General features: G+C 45.9%; 1 protein-coding gene across 1 annotated transcript in view; it reads left to right on the forward strand.

Annotated features, from left to right (window-relative positions):
- Positions 1-341: 341 nt before the first annotated feature.
- Positions 342-22,986, forward strand: part of PLPP3 (phospholipid phosphatase 3) — a 44,767-nt gene continuing 22,122 nt past the window's right edge. The window contains exon 1 of the mRNA XM_087733301.1: positions 342-1,046. Coding sequence (XP_087589427.1) covers positions 908-1,046 — 139 coding nt within the window. The 5' untranslated portion in view covers positions 342-907. The remainder of the gene's footprint in view (positions 1,047-22,986) is intronic.

Genomic DNA, 22,986 nt, shown 5'->3' on the forward strand with positions numbered 1-22,986 from the left:
TTTCTCCCCTTCACACCGTTACCACCTTTCAGGAGTCCTCCAGCCTTGGATCGGCTGGTTGTTTTCCTTCCCCCTCTCCCGTTGCACTCCTCTCTGGTGTGTGAACGCTAGAGGCTCCCTCCTTCTGGTCTGCGAAAAAACTTTAGTTCCTGACTCTTTTTTTTTTTTTTTTTTTTTTTTTAACTTCCCTCAGGAAAAAAATGTGGAGTTAATTATCTATGTAAAATGTCAGATGCAGGAAAGGGGCTGTGCTTACTTGGATAGCCCATCCGAGGCGAAGTGACTGATTTTTTTTCCCCCTTTCTTTTTTTTTTTTTTTTTTTTTTTCTTCTTTCCTAAGGGGTGGAAAGGACCTCGCGAAATAAAAGTGCAGAAACAAGCCGGTGGCTCCCAGAGCGGCCGGGGCGGGCGCGGCGGGAGCCCCCAACGCAGCTGCAGCGCGGAGCAGAGCGCGGAGCTGCCGCCGAGCCCACCTGCCCCCAGGAGTCAGCATCGCCCGGCTCCTCGCTCCGCACCTTTTTCCGCCGCGTACTGAGATCTTGATACATACATATATAATTTTTATCCCTCCCCCCGGCTTTTCCTCCAGGACTTTTCCACCGCCTTGGGACACCCGCAAACTTCTCCCTCGCTCCCCCTTCCCTCCCGCCCCAACTTCGCTGGTGTTTTTGTGTTTGTTTTGGTTTTGTTTTGCTATTTTTTTTTTTAATTTTTCTTTTTGTTTTGGAAGACCCGCCTGCGTTTCGCCTCCCGTGCCCCACCGGAGAGGCCGGGAGCGGCTCCGGCGGCGCGGGCAGCACCTCCCCGGCGCACGGCGTGCCAGCCCGGCGGCGCGGCGCGGCCCGGCTCGGCGCGGCCCGGCCCGGCTCGGCTCGGCACGGCACGGCTCGGGCGCTCGCCCCCGATAATGCAGAGCTACAAGTACGATAAGGCGATCCCGCCGGAGAGCAAGAATGGGGGCAGCCCGGCGCTGAACAACAACCCGGCCAAGAGCAGCAGCAAGAAAGCCCTGCTCATCTGCCTCGACTTCCTCTGCCTCGTCATGGGTGAGCAGCCGCGGGGGCTCCGCGGGGCTAAGCGCCCCTTCCCTCCGCTCCCCTCCCCTCCAAGCCCCCCGGACTCGCACTTTGGGAAAGTTTCGCGGAGGGAGGGCGGGCAGAGCTCGGCCGTGCCCCGGCCGCGCCGCTTCCCAAACAAAAGCGGAGCGGGGTGCGGAGCGGGGCCGCCGGCCGAGGCGAACCGGGGAGCGGGCAGCGGCGGGGAGCGCGTCCCGCCGGGGTCACAGCGGGGCTGGCGGGGGGGAGAGCGGGGTGCCGGCTGTCCGCGCGGAGAGGGGGGCACGGCACCCCACCCCCCGCCCATTTACTGATTATTATTATTTTATTTATTTATCCTGTCCCCCCACTGCCGTGACCTGACCCGGCGCTGCGGAGGGCGGGGGGCAGCCCGGCCGCCGGCGGTGCGCAGGGGGCACCGTGGGCCCGGGGAGGCGTCCCGGCCCCGCGCCCCCGGGGGCGCCCCCCGGGCCGTGCCCCGCACCCCGCCGCCTGCCCGGACCTCGGTAGGCGCCGGGCCAGCTCCAGGTGGAGGTAGTGCTCTACGGCTGCAACGAACCGCACAGCTTGGGTTTACTTATTTTTTTACTAATAATGAAAAAAGAAACTCTTGCCACTCTGGTTACTTTGTGTTGCTCGGATGTCGGGTTTACCAGTGGTTCTTTCTTCCCGCTCCCCTTCTTGCACCCAGTGCAGGCATCTCGCTAAGCTAATTTCTTAAAAGGTTGCTTTGAAGTGCTTTCAGGCATCTCGTAGTCACTGGCAGTGGTCTTATTTTGCTAGCCTGCTTGGCTTTTGGAAATGGCATGGCACGTAAGGAAACTGTCAACAGTCTGTCTCAAAAAGATTTCGCACGCCAAAACATCAACCGTTCAATTGTGGCTGCAATGCTGAATATTTAATTGACAGACACAGGCAGGGGAAATCAACTGGCTTCCAACAAAGAGATTAATAACACAACAGCACGTGAGTTTAATACTCCAGACACCACAGTCTTTAAAACAATTGTTTCTGCTTAGAGCCCATTTTTTAAAGGCTGTCAGTTTGATTTAATTTTTATGTAGTTTATTGATCATCTGGTGTATATTACAAGGCACTAATACATTAAGAAGAGGGGCATGGTTTTCTCTTTATATTCCCACAAGAATAGAGGCCAGTGCAGAAAGCTTCATCTTCTTGTATCTGGAAAAACTAAAAATACTTGATATCCCATGTATGAAACTACTATAAGTAGAAACATAACTAGCTTGACTTACCTCACTTATTTAAACAGAAGGTTGGATTCCTAGTAAAACAGCTCCTAGGAGTCAGAACTTTAAAACTTTTATTTACGCAAGTTTTCTTAACTTCAGGCATTGCTGGCATGAGTAAGTACTATTTGAATGGGTAAAGGGTTTTCTTCCCCATCTCTACACTAAGGTCCTAACTGCAAAAGCAGTTAGTTGACATGTGTTATTCTACTTGTGATAGTTTGGGTAAAGACAACTTACCAAGCATCACTGGAAGGTATTGTTACTGGGGAATAATGTGATACAGCAAAAACTGTGATTGTTGCTTTGTTTCACGTTACTACAGGTGGAAATCAGAAAGTAAACACCAGAGTTGGTTTGTTGTTGTGGGTTTTTCTTTTTTTTTTCTGTGTGTGTGTGAGGAGTATTTAAAAGTAAGATCATGAATTCAACAGCTGAAGGAAATTTTAGATCTGGCTGATCACTGGCAGGTGAAGAACACAGGTGGGATGTGGTAAGGGAGGTGATTACATGATGGATAGCCCATGATGTGTGTTTGGGGATGGGCTTGTCAAATACACCCAGACCAGTAGTATTGGACCTGCTGGTGGATGACTGGGCATGAGGTGCTGTGAAAGGTAGCTGCCCCACTCGCAGGAGGCTTGGCTTGCTCTTCTCTCTGCTTTTTGCTAGGGAAGACTAAGACCTTATAGTTTCCAAGCACTTGATTCCAAAACCAATAAAATCTCACCACTTTGAAGGTGAAAAAAAAGGTGCTCTAGCTGAAGCTTGTAAGAGAAAGTTGGACAGATACAAGTTGATGTGTATTTACATGTTCAGTAAAAAAATGGAGTCCTATGTAAGATAACAAGAAGCAGAACTGGGTGAAATTACTTGTTTTAAGGTGGAGGTACTCAGTAGAGGTCTTCTGCTGGTGCATGTAGGCACGTGGCCAATGGCCTCCAGTGCAGTTAAACTGAGTTACGCCTCTTGAGCAGCTGCCCAAAGACATTCAGAGTAGCAGGGAAACAGAAGGCTTTTTCTCATTTGAGGACCACTTTAGGAAATATTAAAACCTGTCATTTGAATTGCAGAGGTCTGTGCTGCATTGGCTTCTGCTGCAGGTACTGCCGTAATTCTGACCTGAATCAGTTTTTTTGGGGGGGGAATGAAAAGAATAAACTACAGCCGAAATGTCTTTCGGAAATGACACGTCAGCTCTCTGTGAGGTGGTAGATGTGTACAAACCCTTTGTTTACATACAAATGTAAACAAATTACCCCAAAGACAATTACCATAAGCATCTAAGAAAGTCAGAATAAGTAAAGCAGAGCTATCGGGAGCTTCCTTCAGCTTTAATTTGGTGCAAGTCGTTAGAAAGATCCACTTTGTCTTTCGTCATTAAGTACAATGGTTATCTTGATAGTAAGTGCATAAGGGGAAGATCTGTATCTTCGTTCTTTGGGTATCATGGGGAGCAAAGTTGTCGAACCATTGGCAGAAGTGTGTTGCTGGTGGAGTAGGCTGGATGAAGATCCACTGAACCAGACCCCCCACTTCTCCTGCATTTCCAAGTTGTGTTGGGTTGGCAGGGAGCTGAGTATTTCCGAATGCCCTGCTCCTCTGAGTGCACTTTGCACTGACAAATCCCTGGTTTCTTGCATGAACAAGAGGTTTCATCACTGACACTGTGAACTTCCCAGAAATTTCATGTTGGTGCTTAACTTGGTAAAAGAGGCAGAAAAGAACTGACTGTGCATTTATTAAAGCAGGTCATGCAAGGGGGGAAAATAACTTTCTCCATCTGCTTCCTCCTCTTGGGACGGCTCTGTTTAGAGAATTAGAAGATGCTTCCTGAAATTGTTAGGGCCACAGGCAAGCCCGGTGGTGTGGAAGAGTCCCCGCTGCCCCATCCTTGTCTCGCTGGTTACCGTGACACATCTGAAAATGTGATTGAGGAGCTCAGCTGGGGGGGCTGAAGTTGCCCCTGCTAAGCTGGTGGGTGATTTCATGTTGGAGAGATGTGGGGAACTCTCTGAGCAGCAAAATAAGAGGTGTGATGGGAGGACCTCATTCTACCTTCATCTGATCATCCTCAGCCCGATTGCAGCCACATCTCTTCGCCAGGATTTTCTTGCACCTCCTGCCTGGAGCACGAAGCCATTACTGGGTGGGGGGACTGGTGTGACTTTGGCTGGGTCAGGTCCCGCTGGACAGTTTTCCTTGGTGCCATGGGGTTTTGGTACCCAGATGCAGGACTGCACGGAGCTGTTGCAACCAGCCACCACCTTTCTGCAGGAGACATGGGCAGGTGGGGAAAAGCCTCTTGCCCTGACCCTTGAGGTGGGATATTTTGGAGCCTAGCCCCACAGGTGTAGCATCTAGGGTTAAATTTACTCCTCTCGGACCTTCTGTTTTTTCCCTTAGCAGGGACTCCCCCTGTCCAGCAAACTCTGAGCAGCCACTTGTGCTCTGCTGACGGGCACTAAGTGAAGTGTTTAATTTTGGAAGAGGGGAAGGCTGCGTCAGCAAGGCCAATAGGGCAGATGAAGGTCTTCGGTAGCTTGTGTTTGTGCAGCTTGCACAGGTAGAACAGCTTCCAAAATGTCCTGCTTGTGCTATAAAATAGAGGGATTTCATCTGGCATACCTGCTTCCTAGGCGCGTGGAAATCGGGTTTATGGGAGCATATGTTTCAGGCTGGTGAGATGTAAACTGTACATAATTTACTGCCCTTCTTATTTTCTGTCTCTAATTTAATTTTGTCTCCTCTGTCAATCCCAGTTAATCTGTACAACACAAATTTTACTGCCTTTGGGAGGTTTTGAAGCAACAGATGGATAGGCCTATTATGACCTTAATATCTCTTCAGCTTTCTCACAAATTTGGCGTCTCCTCTTCTGTAGCAAGCTTGATGCTAAAGTGAACTTTGAAAGTAAATATTTACACTAGCAGGACTTTGACATGTTTATGTAAGTGGGGGTATAATCTTATAATTTGGGCTAACAGTTTAGATTACTCTTAACTTTCCTCTTCTGTGTAGAAAATTGTGTTGTCATCCAGCTTTCAGAAGCAAAAAGTGTTTGAGCTCTGCTGGGGACCCTGTCCCTCCATCACGAAAATTGGTGCAAACAGGCCTGGGATTGTCATTTAAGTGTAAAGAGTGGGAGGAATTAAAGATGAGGTTAGGGTTATTTGGATGCTGTAAAATTGAATTTGATGAGCTAAGCAACTTTGCTTTGTTTGGTTTTGTTTTTATTATTTTTAAGACTACCCTGCCGTGCAGGGCTCACTTGTCGTGTAGGTAACATCTTTGTATACGGTCCTGAAGAAACTGCTGACCCAACCATTTCTTATTTTTGGCAAGGGATGAGATCTGACTGTACTAAACCAGCCGGGCAGTCCCAACGCCTTGGCGTTGTCTTCTCCGTGCCGTGTCCTCTCCATGTTGGGGAGGACTAGATCCATACTGCACACAAGAAGCTGTGTGGGTGGGGAGTCGTCATCGTGTTTTGAGCATCCCTAGATGGGGTTTAGTCATTAATGTTTGTGTATCGCTTATTTTAATACCTGTGGAATCTCTTAGCGGCAGTGAGCTCCCTGCAAGGCAGCAGGGTCTGTCTCAGGGATGGCTGGTTTGGAAGTGCTTTGGCAAAGGCAGGTTTACAGAGGTGGCATCTCGGCATGGGGGTGTGCGGTTGTATCCCACCATCCTTTTGGAATAAAGGAGATTATTTGAGCCTTGAAAAGCTTCTTATTAAACCAACAGTCAGCATCTAAGCATGATACCCATCCTTAGTTTTGACCCTCTTTTGAAAGACCAAAGGGGCCAAAGATGACTGGAAGAAAGGACGAGAGAGAAATATTTTGGAGGTGTTTAAAATACACTTTCTTTTGCATTGGCTTTATAAAAAACAAAAAAGCCTATCAAGAGCAGGTTATTAGTGACAATTATACTTGAGGTGTTAATTGCAGAATAAGGAAATGCTGTACCTATGGCAGACCAAGTCCTTGGGGGTATAAATCTGCTGGCTTTCACGAGTTAGTGGAATTTGGCCAGCCTGAAGATGTGTCTCCAGGAAAGCAGAATTATGTGCAACTGCTTCATGGCCAGAAGTGCTTTGAATCCTGCGTACCTGCTGCTGAGACAGGCAGGAGATGGGATCACAATTACAGTGGATGACACTTCTTTTTTGTCTGTTTGTAGTAAGCATAGAAAATAATATAAACATCACTCCCAGATCAAACAGATTATTTTTATACCCTTTAAAATCTCAATTTAATATGCATGCCTTTCTTAGGCTGTTTTGGTCTGACTTTGTTTGTCTAGATACAGGCTGATGGTATATCCTCCAGATGCATGTGCCTCCGTATACCGCCCAAAGATGGTTTGCATACCACAGTTGGGGAACCCGCGCTGCGCGGGCACCGTCTTGCAAACAAGGGTGCCTGCATCTGAGATAGGAAGGGTGTTTACATGCCTCCATCTCTGCCTAAAATGACTTAAAAGAGGGGAAAAAAGCCCCAGCTCTGCTCTCTGTAGCTTGCTCTGGTGGAGCAGACTCCATCCTCTCCGTTTCGTTCATACAATGCTCCTGCTTCATCCATGGTAATCCAGAAGGGACCGTTGTGGTCGCCCAGTCTGCCTGCGCCTTGAACAAGGGCATGCCTGTTGAAGGCAGCGTGAGGAAAGGCAGCAGCCTTCAAACCCTCCTATTCCAGTGTCAGCACAGTCGGTGCTGAGAACGGCAGCTTCCCCCAGCCCTGCGCATCCCCGGGGGACTGTGTCCCAGGGGCTGGCAGCAGGGAAACCCCCTCCCCGGATGCGGCTTTCCCTCCTGCACAGCAGGATGCCAGCTGGGGTTTTAGTATGAGTGCTGTCATTTTTTTTTTTTTTCCTTTCTTTTTGTTCTGTCTTAGGGCCCTGGCTTCTGCAGTTGTGTTGGTTTTTTTTTTTTTTTTTGATAGGTCAGATTTCATATTTCAAAAAAAAAAAAAAGGCTTGTAAATGAGAATCAAGTGAATGATAAAGCCTCAAAAAAAAAGGTAAATTAAAATAATCCAGTGTTTATTCTGTAATGATAAAGTCCAAAGTCAGTTTTCTGAATACGTTCTTTTTTTTTTTTTTTCACTGACTGGTGTGGCGGAGCTGTGGGACCCCTGGTACAGGAGAGGCTAAAGCAGCCCTCTGTGCTTCCCCCCTTGCTAACACGGTGCCGCAGGCTGCACCACTGTGTGTGCGAGGGTCCTGCCTGCGCCCAGCCTTCGGTCTGGCTTTGCAGATACCTCAGCTGTGGGGGGGTCTTGCCAGAAGCTGGGAAGAGGCTACCCTGTCCATCACATCTCCTCGTGGATCAGCATGGCCCCTTTCTCAGAAGGGCATTCATATCCCTTTCAAAGCCACCCCATCTATCCCTGTTTTGCTCTCTCCCATGACATCTACCTTGGAGAATCACTACCTGCTCCACAATTTTAGCAGGTGGAAAGCTCCTCAGTGCACATCAGGTGTCTGAGTACAGGGTTGTGTTGGAGCAGCTGTTGGGAAGTTATGCTTGAGAACCCCTTCTTGCTTTTAGCTGCACGCAATGCCTTAGTTGTAATGGTGGGATCATGATCAGCAGAAGCTGCTCCTCAAGTTAGATCTGAGGAGGCAGAACGTCACCAAAAAAAGGGGAATTTGAAATATTTTCATATAGCTTTTGATGCAAACCATTGGAAAACTTGCCTTAAGCATAAGTTTGTTACTAAGACAATGTATGAAACAGTTGGAAAACTAGGTTTGTCCTGGTGGGTTTCTAAGTATCAGAAATTCCTATAAACTCTGTCCTTTCAGGTTGGTCACGTAAGTGGGCTTGTTTTTCACATGCGTTGGATGTTTTGAAGACACACGGTTGAAAACTGACTCTCTGGATCAAGTAAATGTTATTACCAGAACGTGTAATTTAACTCTAGAGCTTCTGATGCTCTGAAAATGCCTGTGCTCTTTATGCTGTGTGTTCTTGTTCCAGCGTTGCCTGTAGCTTGCACACATATATGAGCTTATCTTATCTGAGCATATGGTGCTCTCAGTCAGGAGCTACAGGGCTAGGCTGGGGCTGCTAGCCAGAGCTCAAATGAAGCTGCCGTTGGTCTGACAATGCTGGTGACACTGAATCAGCGGAGAGTGTTCATAATCCTCTAGTACTTTCCCATAATTTTTCATCCCTTGCCCAAAAACACATGAAAGCTGTCTTAACCATAGCACAGAGAAGCTTGGGAGATGCCTCCAGCCTTTCTGATAAAACGCATCAGTAGGCTTAGCTTACGGTGCCTGAGAGACACAGAAAACTGTGGCTGGATTCACATTGCTGGGCTAACCCAGACCTTGCCCTGAACACCAAAGGTAGCTGTGGCATGGAGGTGTCCTTCACTCCTTTGGGAATTTGCAGATGGCAGGCTAGACCTCTTGGAGCCACTTCACCTTTGCTGGTTGGAGGAGCTGAGAACAGCGTGGTTCTTCCTTCCATGGGTTTAAACAGTAAAAGTGAAAGTTACTGGTTAGTGGTTTTGGGCAGCCATCCCTCTTGAAACAAATGATGCTCCCTCTGAGAGCTTGCTTCTCCTAGCAGTGTCAGGGTTGTAGCCTGTCGCTGCACAAAGGAAGCAACAAGCTACATGGCATCCTGTAATTAGCTTTCACCTGGTTTTACTGTAAATTAGTGAGAATGGCAGCCATTTTTGAAAGCTTTTACAGCAGTGCCTGTGTGTCAGGTCATGCATGTACTGGAGACAGGCACTGCACGCAGATATTATTGCATTGATGTTAATTCAGCATGTGCTTATGCAAAGCTGAGACATCATCGCATGCCTCAAAATGTCCAGCCACTGAATTTGAAAGCCAATGTGCCAAATGGGGTCTGGGCTTCTTGTCTTCTTGACGGTTGGCAAGTTATTTATGACCTCCGTTTTAAGGTGGTGTGATGGGCCTTTCTTTAAGCCTAACTGCAAGTCTCAGCTTGAGGCTGGTTGGAGCGAGCAGCCAGCCCAGCCCTGGTTATCATTCCCACTGATGTTGACAGCGAGGTCAAAGTAGCAGCACAGTGGCTGTGGCAACGGGTCCTGCACCCGAAGCATTTTGAGGGCTTCCGAGGCTTTTCTGCAAAGCCCACCGCTCTTTAAAGTGTTAGTTTCCAAAGGGAGAGTCAAAAATAGCATGGCAAACCACTGGTAAGCAAGTCTGGTCAGTGAACGCTGAGTGCATTTATGTTCTGAGTGATACTCACAGAGTAATTTTGGATAGATGGTAAGCTGATGGCAGACAGCAAAACTCCTTTGAAGTTGATAGCTGTGAATCAGTTCAGTGTTAGCAGGTTTCTGAAGCTGCTCTTTGATCACTGATCAGGTGGCCCTCGCTTTTTGGGGAGCTGCTTCTCCCTTTGATTCCTGGGTTGCAGCCCAGCCAAGGACCCAGAGGAGGTCCTCTAATTCCTAAGAATTTAAGTGAAGCCACAAACTTCAATGCTTCTGCCAGTCCTGCCAGGCCATCACCTGCCTCCCAAGGTATCTTTTGAAATCAGATCCTCAGCAACATGCAACTGTGGAAAAAGTGTGCAGCTCCCAGGGCTTGGGCTGAAACGTGTCCCTAGGACATGTGTGCACCTGTCCCAGAGCTTCCCACCTCGATTCCTGTGAAAGCTTCCCTGGGTGGCTCTGTTCCCATGCTCCCATGTTCTGCAGAAAAGGGAAATGACCTCGCATCACCCGTTGCAGTGGGAACTGTCTCATCTGTTCCCAAATAAGAGCTGAAGTTTTTCTGGTTAAGGATATGCAGGGAAAGGTGTACTGAGACATCTGCTGGTTGATAATACGTAACATAAATGGCTAATTTTCAAAGGAAGGGCTTGGAGGGGCTTTTAGCCTACTCATACTTGCCAAGCTAAGAAAAAAATCCCCCTTGCTGCTTGACCACAAGAGGCTGTGTTTTCAGTAGAGGCCTTGGGTTTTGTGTTGTTTTTTTTTTTCTTGTTTATTCTTATCAAAGTTTGCAGCATCAGTGACTATCTCATCAAATAATTCCATATTTTTTCCCATAATCTGGGATGGATATTTTTCTGTCTAACACTCCTCGTTTCTTGACCACCCCTGCAGCTTTAGCATGCAGCTGTCATTCTGCTGCAGCTCCCACAAAGCGGCTGAAAACCAAGGTAACAGCAACATTTTGAGTGAAGGGGATGAAATGTGGAATAGGTTCAGCGTATTTCTTTGTCATTGTTGGAGTCCTATTCAGTCTGGAGCTGAATAGGAGGCTGATTAGCATGTGGAAGCATTTCTAAAGCATTGGGCTGTGAGGGTTGGGTGGTTTTTTGGATTTTTTTTTTCCTTAAAGGAGAAGTTTTGTGGCATTTATTTTTCTGACTGACCTGGCATGAGTCTTTGTCAAATGCAAAACCCATGGAAAAGTCACATAGTGCTTTAGAGAAAGCCTGTTTTGATAAATCACTGTGTGCATGGGCACAAAGAAGTTTTCCAGTGCCTCAAGCTCTAAGAGCTACTGCAGGGTCTAGGGATGCAGTGTGTTTAAAACAGCCAGACAAGTGGGATAGAGCTTGGGACACATCTGGGTTGTGGATGTAACATAAGGGACTTTGCTTTTGCTCTCACTGAGGTTGTGTGCAAAACTGGGTATTGCTTTACAAACACAGGATTGGGTCCACAGTCTGAAAATCCACCTGCTTAAATGCTCAGCGTTTTGCTTTCACAGAGAAAGATATAATGCTGAGGTAGATTAAAAAGCTAACTGCAAGTGGAAAAACAACTTTTCCCCAATGAAATTGCTTCAAGTCCTGGGCCTGAGGCTGGTTTTGGAGAAGAAGGTTGATTTTCCCTTTGGTGTCGGGGTGAGGTGTGGGGCTGACGTTCCTGTTAGTCTCTTACTGCAAGATCTGTTGTGTTTTGCTCTGAGTGGTGACTGAAATTGTTGCCTTGGTGCTATTTGTGGGTCTCACGTGGGTCTGTGCTAGACCAGAGGTCCTGCCATGGGAGTACCATATCTCCTGCCCGTTGCAGGATTGCGGGATTTTGAGGTGCTTGCAAACCTCAAGGGAGATGGGGGATCCTGTTGCATGCCAGGGGCTGTATGGATATAGCACACTTGTGCCCCTGAGGTTGCAGGCAGAGTGGGCAGTGCAGGAAAATGCATTTAATTTCTGGGTGCAATAAGTGGTGGACTTGAGGTTGCATGGAGAGCTCATGGCAGCAGTTGGAGTTGAACCCTCTTGGTGATGCATGTATGGACCAGACCCTATGCCTGGGTTTCTCCAATGCCTTGTCTAGTTTTCTTTCAATTATTCCAGTTTAAGAGAGGAAAAAAGTGCTTCTCCAGCTCACTGGTGTGCCTTAATGTAGGCTGTTGAAGGCTGATTAAAGCTATTGCTTAATTAAGGAGAACTTAGCTCCTCTGTTCGCAATTCACGATTAAAGAATCGTTTGAAGTAATTCTGCAATACTTCCCCCCGCCTTAACGTGAAGAAAATTCCTAGCACTGTACATGCCCCAGCAGCGAGGTTTTGAACGCTGTTACAGGACCACAAACCTGCTGGCGAATCTGGCTGCTGCCAAAGGCATCTGAACATTAAAAAGCCCTGCAGAGGGGTGGGAGGGAGTTCAATCTCAGGATACGCTGATTTGGAAAGGGAATCCAAACAAAGAGGCTTTTCAGCAGAGGCTGAGGCTTGGCTTCTCTCAAGGGCAGTTTGGGCTTGGGGAAGCATCCGGGAGGCGGCGAGCAGAGCAGGAGTACATGAGCTGGATGCCGCGCGGTGTAAGGTTTCCCAGCACAGCGCGGTTTTGTGTTACAGGCTGGGGAACTGGCTGTAAGCGCTCCTCTCTCTTTTTTTTTTTTTTTTTTTTTTTTCTCCCCTCCTTTTATTTCTGTTGGACACAAAGGAGAGGTTTAGGTTGTTGGTTTTTTTTTTTTTAATAAAGGAAAAGTAAAGGTTCCCATCCCCTGCCTCTTGCTGTTGATGATGGAGGGGGACCTGTCAGTGTCTCCAACCTGGAGAAACCCTTTGCTGGGTCTCATGGTGGCCCTGTAGGGGCATTTTATTTTGCTCAGAAAGCACAACCCGCTCACAGGCTCACGGAGGGTACCCTCGCAGGACCCCAACGTGCTAGGGGGACAGACACCTCCTAAAGAAGGGTCTGGCTCAGATAAGGAGAAGTGAAATGAGGTGGATGCTGGAGCACCTTCTTCACAGGAGGGATGCAAAGTGGGGTGTGCATCTGCTGGGCCCCCTGTTCCCACAGCAGCCTTGTCCTTCATGGTGACAACTCCAAGTGCCACCCCACTCTCAAGAAATGCCAGGAAGAGCCAAGCAGGGAGGAGGTGCTACCAACCATCCCAACCAACCAATTGGGTTTTTTATAGGCACCAGATGGTTTTAATAGAGGAAAGCTGAACTTCTTATGACCCTTCCCCACAGACGTTGTTTGTTGTTTTGTAATTGTGGCCAGGACAAAACCATGTCCCAGAACCTGCAGTGAGTGTGAGAGCTTGGTGCCTGGTGCCTTCTTCTCCCACTCCACTGTGAGCCCCCCCCCCCCCCCCCGCCCCCATGTTCTCCTGCCTTCCCTGCCTCCAAATTATCTGGGGGAAGCTGCTGGGCATGAAAGACTTGAGGCTTTCCACTGATCCCCAGTTAAAGAGATTAGCAAGAGTACAAATTGGAGAAAACCGAAACATCTGAAAGCAAAGCACAAGGAAGCAATAAAATGTCAGGCCATGTTTTCCCTTCCAGTTGATTAAAAATTCTCCTGATAAGCAAGAAAGCTTTCATGGCTGGACAGGACCTGTATCGTGTCAAATGCAGTGAAAGGTTTATTAGAAGCATAAAGTGGTGTGAGTGTGGGGTTGTGCTTGCAGCCCTTCTGGTGCTGAGGTATTCTCCAGGGCTGAAGGCATTTTGCAATGGTATGGGAGCAAGAATTGTGATGGAGAAACCGTTTTTCCTATGGAGGGAGGAAAATGTATGGAAATGGGGGTATCTGGAGGGGTGAGTGGGAGACACGAGTTTCTGTGTGCTGAACAACTGTCAGAAAAATTAACATAGAAACTGGCTGTTGGGAAAAGCTGAATGACAGAGGTAAAGGAAGAAGAGCAAAAGCCATCAAATTACTGCTAATGAGGGTCTCTGGGTGTTATACATATATCCATAATGCATCCAAACCCATGATTGACTGCATAGTTGTCCTGTGGCTGGTATGTTTGGGAGCAGTGTTACATCAAGGCTGAGCATTTCTGTGAATTCCTTCTTGCTGCCCCTGTTTACAGTCTTATTTTTGCCCAGGAGCAATCAAACCTCCAGTAAATCTGAAATTATGCCCGCCTCATGTGCCATTTGTTTTGTGGTGGCTCTGGGGACAGGAGGCCACCAAGATGCTGCAGACTGGGGGGAGAAGTTCAGTGGACTTGCCCTGGCTTTTAGAAAGTCAAGTAGAAGAAGGAAATGAGGGCTGGGTCTCCTGCTCTCCATGGGAAAGCCAATGGTGGTAGCAAACCAGCCTGCTTGGAGATCTGCTCCAATTCAGTGCTGAGATGCTCCACTGGGCCCATGGTTTCCCCTTAGCTTGAGATATCAGTGCCTCTGTTTCTGTTTGGGGATCAAACACAAGATAAGAATGAAAAAGCAGGAAAACAAAAGGTTTGTTTCTGTGCTGTTGTGTTTACCTTCCCAAGGTTTTAATTGCCAAGGGCTGCATTGGGAGCCAGCTGGCTGCAAAGGGATGCAGATCTCAAGGAAGAGAAGGGCTTTTTTTTTTTTTTGTCTGAGGATCCAATAGCTGCTATATTTTCCTGCAGGAGATGCAGCTTTGTGTACATTTTACCCCCAAAGGTGAATTATTATTTTTAGGTACCTGCTTCCTCAGCTTCTCCAGCTGCTGTAACAGCAGGAGCTTTAACTGTTTTACTATCTATAGGAGTAAGAGGGTACAAGCAGCAGGAATGGCAAGTATGGACTCCAAATTGTACCTCAGTTTTAGAGTTTTTCTCCTTGGAGCCAAAAAGTGTGCTTTATACAAAGGGAAAATACTGTAGGTGGCTCAACTTGTAAGCCCTTGGCCCATGCACTAAGGGATGCATGTGTCCCTGTAGATGCTGGTGTGCAAAGACAGCAGGATCAGGCCCACCAGTGTACGGACTGGGAACAGGCTGGACAATCTGAATCTTGCTACCAAAACCTTATTTGTACAGTAACGTGAAAAGAGGAAAAAAAAAAAAGGCCAGCTTAAAAAAAAAAAAACAACTAAAGCATGCGATACTTGGCACGCCGGTTGTATAAATCTCGACATTAGCTACCTGTGAATCATCCAGCAGCACGTTAATTGGTACCCCTTGGTAGATGAGGATTTGGCATCAGGTCTGCATGTAATTACAAGCCACACACAGAAGGACACAGGCAGCTAATGAACTCCTGCCAAACTCCAGCTCCGCTTCTGTGGCTTTTGAAGTTTGCTGGTCTTTCAGCATTTTGTATAGTAAGCACTGAAAGGCATCAAATCACTCCTTTGACAGCATTTAGAAAGGGTTGGTTTGTTGAATAACTGAGTCCCTCCAAATTCCCATCTGAGAACTAGAGCATCTATAGGCGCCTTTCTCAACGGAGCAGTAAATAGGCTGGAAATAGAGGACACCCCCTACGAGCTGCTGAGCTCCTGCCTTGCTGACTGGAGCCAGTGGGCTCTGGTTGCCATGATAGGCTGCAAGAAAAGAAACTATTTCCATTTAAAAATCCTTCAAAACAACCCTACTGATGGTACAGGCTTTTTCCCAAGCATCAAATGGCTTAAAACGGAGGCTGTGCAAAGTGGGTTGCAGCATGTCACGCGTGTCTGCAGTTGCATCGGTGTTACGAGAGAGTCGGTAAAAGGGTTTTGGAGGGCAAGTTTTCCTGATGCTGGATTTGGAGGGTCATGGGTGCTTTTCCGCGGATGTTTTGTTGCTGGGATTGGATTTGAGCCCAAGCCCTTTTCCTCCTCTTTTCATGTCTGAGGTGACAAAGAGTTGTTGAGATAAAAACAATTTCCATGAAAACGTGCAGTTTTCAGGCAAACATACCAGGCAGGTTTCATGGCAGTACCATGGTGAAGAAGAATAATGCAACTTGGCACGAAGCCCTTCCAAAAAAAAAAAGGGGGGGGGGACGACGACAGAAGAGCCTTTGTCAAAATTAACCGCAATAAAGAAAAAGGGACTGCTATTCCCTTGGGCTTCTTTAACCTTGTTTTCCCCAATTTATTCACACGTTCCTTGACAGCAGGGCATGGCATTGTTACAGGGGGGCTGGAAAGGGAAATTGGGAGTCATCCATTTTTGGTGTTAAAGAGCACAGTACATGTTGTGTCCTTTGAGTCAGTGTGAATGGAGATTTGGCCGCTGCCTGTGCTGACCCGATTTATACTGTCCCCTAAGGAAACAAGGCTATGAAATGTCACCTGTCTGCAAAATGCAGCCATTGCAGTGAGGTTTGGGCTGTGCCTGGGAAAGGGGCTGTTGTGACACTGGGTGTGACAAGGTGGATGTGCCCGCAGTGGCTGGTCCCTGTGCCAGTGGTGGCCCTGTGCTTGCAGAAGAGGGTGGTGAAATTTTAGGTGTTGCTATGACACTGCTGCATCACCTGGATTTACAGACTATGCAGTTTCTTACGGGGATAAAAAGCATCCAGAAGTCTGAGGTGGTGTGCAGCATGGAACTATGCTGTCCCGAAAAATCTCCATTTAGCTTTCAGGGACCCAAACAATTCATAGGGTCTCATCCAGGGGCAGATGGGTCAGGGTATCCTGTCCTTGTGAGCAGCACAGGGTGGGCACCTCTGTCACTGCGGGTGACTGCTTGCCACCGCAGTATCCCATTCCCAGCTACTTTTCACCAAAGTAACTCAAACTTTTGCAGGCAGTGCGGTGGCAGCATGGCCAAGGCAGCAGCCATCACACATCTGCCTTCCCCTGAAAAGTCTGCTCTCCCCATAATACAAAGCTATTTTAATTAGGAGCATGATTTTTTTTTATGTTACCTGGGTACCAGTGCAATCTCAGTTATATCATGTATTGTTATATTTTAGGATGCCACTGCAGTAACTGCAGTCAAAATACAAATAAGAGAGAAAGATAATTTTACACCTTTTTAACACATAGGTGAATAGGCAAAGCCTTACTGAGCTCTGCTCTAGGGACCACTGAGATCAGACCCCCATTGCTTGAAGGACCTTTGGATCATTTCCACCCATGCTCAAGTTTTTTTGCCTTTCTTTCAGCACTCTGAACCATGCATTATATCCTGGAAACTTTACCAAATCTCGACTACTGAGGGGGAAAAGTTTCATTTCCAGTTAATCAAGGGAATTGTGTAATACCATTTTCTCCTGGGGAACTTCCAGAAAAAAGAAAGGAGGAAAGAGAGAGGGAAAAAGGAGGGGTATTATATAAAGCAAGTATATTAAGAGGAAATAAATTATGAATTAAAAGTGATTAGTGAACTTTTAAGGAAGAGGTCAGAAGTGCCTTTTGGACTACAAACTTTTTAAGCTTTCAGTGCTTGTATTTGGTTACAGAGTTATAACCCAGCCTTATTTGTGCAGGTGGCTGCTGCTTCAAATCCGAAGAAGGATTTTGCATTTACAATAGGTACATTGACAGAACTGGGTCAGAAAGCTACTCGCGGCAGGCTTTAGCGCTGTGGACACAGCCTTTGCCTCATCCTGCACAGGGGCAGTTGTTCCCCAAAACGTGCTTAATTACAGCTTCAGTGCTTGGCCGGGATGCTCTGGTAAGCAGGAAAGGAAGCCTGGGAAGCTCAGCAGATCAGTTTTTTTAAGGGACCTGATGTTGACCAGGTGAACTGGCTTTATTTTTGCTTCAAAAGCTTTGTGCCTTTATTGATTTAAAAATAATCAAGATATTTTTGTCAAATACATTGCATTGGCTGCAGTTCTATATTTCCACTCAGTCTTGTTAGGGCTCGGTGTGGCTGTGCAAAGAGAAGGTGTCAGGGCCACATGGTGGTGTTTGGGGGCAGTAAGCTGAGATAAGGAGTCTCTGCTTGATATTTTCTATATTAAAACAACACCTACAGCCCACTAAACTTTCCTCTTGAATAGAGGTTGATGGAGTGGAGCAGATTTGTTGTTATATGGGGAAATACTAGGGTTCATGCAGCCAGTGTGTGCCAGTGGGGTGACATGGATGAAGGGGAGCAGCAGCTCTGCTCACCCTTACATCAGCTTGGAAGAAAGCTCCTAGATTTCCCCCAAAGAAATGGGGTGTCATGCCCCTTTCTTGCAGCGTGAGCGTTGCTGGTGCCGGGCAGTGGTCCAAGCCCTTCCTCTGGGCTCTGCCTTCGAGGAGTCGTGGCAAGGCAGGGCTTGTTCCAAACCCCGCTGACCGGCAGAGTAAACCATGTTCACTTCATTTGTAATTGAAAACATAATAGTCGCTGCAGTGTATTTTTCACATGATCCGTTTGCCCTGAGTATTGCAGAGGTCACAGACATATTTTTAGGTGTTTTTTCCTCCTTCTATTCAAGCTGGGTCATCCTAGGTCAGACTTCTCATATCTGTGAGACCTTCCAAAGCACTTGGATGCATAGAGGTGCCTCAAAAGGTGCTGACGCATTGGTGTTTTCATGGTGTATCACATTTTATTCCTTGCTCTAGACAATGTGAAATGATGGCTTTGTTTCCATCATGTTTGACTGGAGCTGGCTCTGGATTCCCGTTGATAATGTCTCTTATATTCACCTTCTCCAACTTTTACTGGTCGGCCAGTCTGGCTCAAATCTGTTTTACCCCACAAATGCAGAATTTTATATGTATCTAGGTATTGTGGCTTGGATAAGACCTTTTGTTCTTATTAATGCATTTTTTTAGGTATTGAAAATATACATGCACTTTAATATAAAGCTCTTTTAATACATCAGCTCATGCCAAACTCCCAGAAGGAACAACTTAACACACTTCTTAGAATTCCCTTCTCCTCTTTCTTCCTTTGTATGTGGTGTTTACCTCTGGAAACAGGTAACAGGTACTGAAAGAGCAGTACTTCTCCCAGCAAAACCAATGGCAGCCCTCCCATTCATCTGGAGCTCTTGGGAGCACGGGGCTGACACATTGTGCTCCAGCTGCAGGAGGAAGCATTTCAAATCCAGAGGAATTTGCAGTGCATGAGAATAATTTGATGCTTGTTTTAAAGTATTTGTTACCAAGAGCTTTTCTATAATATTCTCCGAAGATGGTTGGGTCAAAAAGCATGTGCCAAGTTGTACAGGCACATTTTTACTTTTTACATTTTTTTACATTTTTACACATTTTATTTACTGCAAAGGATGGGTATGTCTCTGGATGATGGGTATGTCTCTGGATGATGGGTTTGGGCAGCAGGTAGAGATACCTGTCATTCCTGCCACCACTGCTGGTTCCTTTTAGAGGTGCTTCTCAAATAGCTCTGTAGCTTGGGGTCATCAGTGTTAGAGGGTTGTCCATATAGAAAATGAATATTCTTGGCTTTCTTCTTGTTTGCTATTGCACTAGCAGGCATGAGAAGACATTTTGCCCAGTGTTCCTGAATAACCAGTTCTTATTTAAAAAAAAAACAAACAAAAAAAAAACCAAACAAAAAAAACCCCAAAAGTAAGAACCCAGACAATATCATCATCTAGGTCAAAATGAACCTGTCTGCTCACTAGGAAGTCTCATGGACTCTGTAGCATCTGGTAGACCTAAAAATGGTGAGGTTTACATTGACGTTCCTATGATCTGGCTGAAATATAACTAATAATAATAAAGTGGACTGAAGTGTCCCCCTCTTGATAGGAAGGAAACCAGACAGATTGACATAGGTAGATGCAAAAGTTAGTGGGAGTTACATGGGAGAACCTACAGCAAGCAGAAAATGAACTAATATCTTGTTTTTTTGTAGAAATAAACCTGTTGTGTCCTAGGACTTTTCCAAACAGGTCAAATCAGAGAAATGCAATATATGCTGATCCTTGTTTATAGGTTCTTTGGGACTCTAAAGCAGGTACCTGTTCTACAGTAAAGTCTAGGGTTTGTTTGTGTGTTTAGAGACTTGCCTATCCTTACGTGTCTGTGTAGCCGAGAATAGTGGAACTGTAATAGAGTTGAATGGGAATCTGTTTTGCAAACAGAGATATTAGATGTGTTTCCAAAATACAGACAGATGCACAGAGCAGCCTTCTGGGCTGCTGGAACCAAGGTGAAGAACAATTAAGACTGAGCAGGTAATAAAATAGAGTTGAAGATACTCTGTATTTCTGATGTTAGCCTAGTTGTCTCTTGAGAGTATATGGACATCAAGTATCCAGATTCAGTCAAAAACCGTTGGGAAGGAGGCACATCACTGATGCTTTCAAGACTCTTGAAAATCCCAACATAACGGCCCAATCCAGCTTGCAGCAGGATCCTTCCTTTGGCTACCTCTGGGCTGTGGATCAGGTCCCTTGAGATTATTTTTTGGTTGACCAAGCTCCTACCCCTCCTTCCCCCACCCATTTTCTTGCTGCTGGTGTAGAATCAGGCCCTATTGTGACTGTCAGCATATGCCTGATATGATGGAAATGTGGAAATAATTCTATTCTTCGTGTTATTAAATTTTATCTGTGTGTGCGTGTATATACACACATACAGATACAATGTCAACTGGCTTCAAGAGTTGCTCACTTTTGTAGCAGTTGCCAAGGCTGATCTGCAGTGCTGCAATTCCTTCTCTAAAAGTTGGAAAGCCCACTTTTAAAGCCCCAATAAAAGCCTACTGTAGGCTAATCTAGTTTTTATGCATTTTAAAACATGTACAAATGTTGTAAACCAAGTAAGGTTTATATGTACCCAAGATCAGCCACTAAGTACTTCAAATAGAAAGCCCGCCACTTGTAGGTACCCAAATATTTACAGAGTGTGTCTTAAATGAGGAATTAGATGCCCTGCTCAGCCCTGCCAAATTATTTAATGATCTTTTTCACTTGTTAAGATAAATGTATAATCTACCGAAACCTTAAAAGCACGCCCAGAGCCTGGACACTGGCAGCCAAATGCATGACAGAGTGCTTGTTAGCAATTACCATTGCTTTGTTGAGATAGCCAGCAACATCCCACTGACCTGCAGGGTTGAAAGAAGGAAAAAACCCAACCTCTGTTAAAACCAAACATAAAAAAAAAAAAAAAAAAGACTGTGATGGTGTTAATTTAGTGCAAAGGTGAAGGTTGGGCTGGGAAGATGAGAGCTGCATGGGTGGGTCACTGCAGAAATGCCTCTTCCCCTCCTGTTCCCTCTGCAGCTTTTCCGATGGGTGGCCAATGAAAGCTTATCCCGTTTAAAATTTTTTCCCCTGCTAAATCTGCATAAGTGTTAACTTCTCAAAGACTCTCAGATTCAAAGTGCTGTACCCAACACAGAGCCCTTTTTTCTTCTGCCTTTGATTTTTATGCATACTTCAAGCTGGTCAGAGAGTGCATGGGGGTTTTGCAAGGCTTTTTGTTTAGGCTTGGTGGTGGGGTTTTAGCTTTCATGCTGCCAGCCTTCTGAGGATTATTGCCTATTAATTGCCCCTTAATAAAGGTGCTGACCAAGGAAAGGAATATTTTTACCTTGGTGCTAGATTTCCAAACTTGATTGGCTCTATTAAATGGAAAGAAAAATAAATTTAAACCCTGCACTGAGATATCTTAGCGTAGGACACCAGCGGTTAGAGGTCACCAAATCACTTGGACTTCCTCCCAGCAAAAGCAGCATCATTTTTCAATGTCCAGCCCCATGGTGTCCTGCGGTGCCTTGTACAATTAGTTAGTGTCCACACCTGCTCTGTGCTGCTCGGAGCAGGGCCAAGCCACTTTCCACACCATGGACCCCATGGCAAAACTCCTGTGGCTTTGGATGGGGCAGGATCAGCCCCCAAGAGATTTCTATTATGCTCATGGTTTGGAGCCCTGTTTGATCTTGTGCAGCGTAGTTAGATAAAAGCATGTGGTTGGGATTTCCTTGTTCTGTTATTAAAGCAAAAAATCCCCTTTATATAAGGAAAAAAAAAAAACAACCAACTTTCCTTCACCTTGTGAAGCATATTACAATCTGGAAGGTAATCTCTGCTCCATTTACCTTTTTTGCATTGGAATAAGCAAATCCCTTTGTTCTGTGCTTTAGTTTCCTCTATGTGTGAGATGGGGATAACAGTACTTCTCTAGTTGCACAATCCTATATGGATGTGCCAGGGTTGCCTCTGTGCCTTAGGGTATGGTCCACAGGCTGCTGTGTAATTTATCAACATGGGGATACCAGTATTAAGGAAGATGTGAGGCCCTTCTACAGTGTTACTAAAGATTTTGCAGTAGGTCTGTACACATAGGTGAGTTGTAGCCACAGACAGAACAGCCAAATAGGACCATTTTTTGGAGAAGAGTGACCATCCCCAAAATCAGTGTAATTTTTTGCCTGCCATGTACGTCTATCGCTCACTTCAGTGCAAGTCACCATTTGTTATCGTTTTCTGAAATACACATCTTGTATTCTCAATAGTTTTGTACCATGGGTAGGGATGGGAAGTGGTGGAGGTTGAAAACTTAGCACCTTTGCAGGGTTCAGCTGTTGAATTTGTAGATGCAAATCACTGCAGCCAGGGATGCATAATATGAATTTTCTATTAAAACACTGAAGCAGAGAGATAGGCTGTGGCAGAAGAGGTGATGAGGCCAGATGTACCATCTTCATGGTACAACCCTATACTGCTTGTCTTCCATTTCCAAGGGCATGTGGGCTGTAGCCCCACTTCTGGATACCTTTGCCTCTGGCAGATCTCCTAGTGTGAATAATGTCTCTGTGGTGTTTTGCTGAGGGATCCCAAAGGCATCTCTCTCCGCATTTAATTTTCTGTCTTCTTCCAGACTTCCCTCTGTAGTGTTTTTCTGCAAAATCCATTCTCTGGCTGCCTTTTGGCACCACTACAGGCTTCTCTGTGCTGGAACCTCCTTGCCAAAAAAAGTGTGGGTGGTGACCTAGTCATTTAGACAACCCATTCTCCAAGAAATAACCTTGTGGAAGAAGAGCCATCATGAACACTATTTACTGTTCACCATGGGCTGGGGTCTTCTTTTCCTTGGGTAATTACAGCTGAAAGAACAGCCTCTCACCCAGCCCTTGAAATCAAAGGCATGTTATGTCTTCTAAGTAATATCCGTTCAGCTATGGAGAGTATGTTTATGTTTCTCATGTTAAAAAAAAAAAAAAAAGGGGGGGGGGGAGGAGAAGGGGAGGAAAAAAAAGGGAATCTGAGGTTACTGTTTTGCTGGAAAAATGTCAAGACTTGATTGGCAATATCCCGCTAAACCACAAGTTTGTAGGAGAGAAAACAAAACCATTGGATTTTCTAAACTATGCCTATGTGCACTTTAAGAAAATGTATACCATATAGGTCAGTTATGCTCTTATTATAGCTGTGGCAAACGTACATATAATTGAAATACGGAAATACTACCCCATGCTGTTCAATGAATGAAGGGAAAACAAATCTTTATTATTCCTGGGTTCACATAATATATAGGAACACTATTGTCTTTTTTTTTTTTTTTTAAAGCTAGTTTTAGCTTTCAGATGTATTTTATTGTCTGTGGGAACATGTGTTTTACAGACCTGTCATGTGAAAGCTATTAACAAGAGGAACTGGA

The sequence above is a fragment of the Nipponia nippon genome, unplaced genomic scaffold (assembly GCF_047370975.1).
Source record: "Nipponia nippon isolate SJK-2023a ecotype South Korea unplaced genomic scaffold, ASM4737097v1 scaffold_5, whole genome shotgun sequence".
Taxonomy (NCBI): domain Eukaryota; kingdom Metazoa; phylum Chordata; class Aves; order Pelecaniformes; family Threskiornithidae; genus Nipponia; species Nipponia nippon.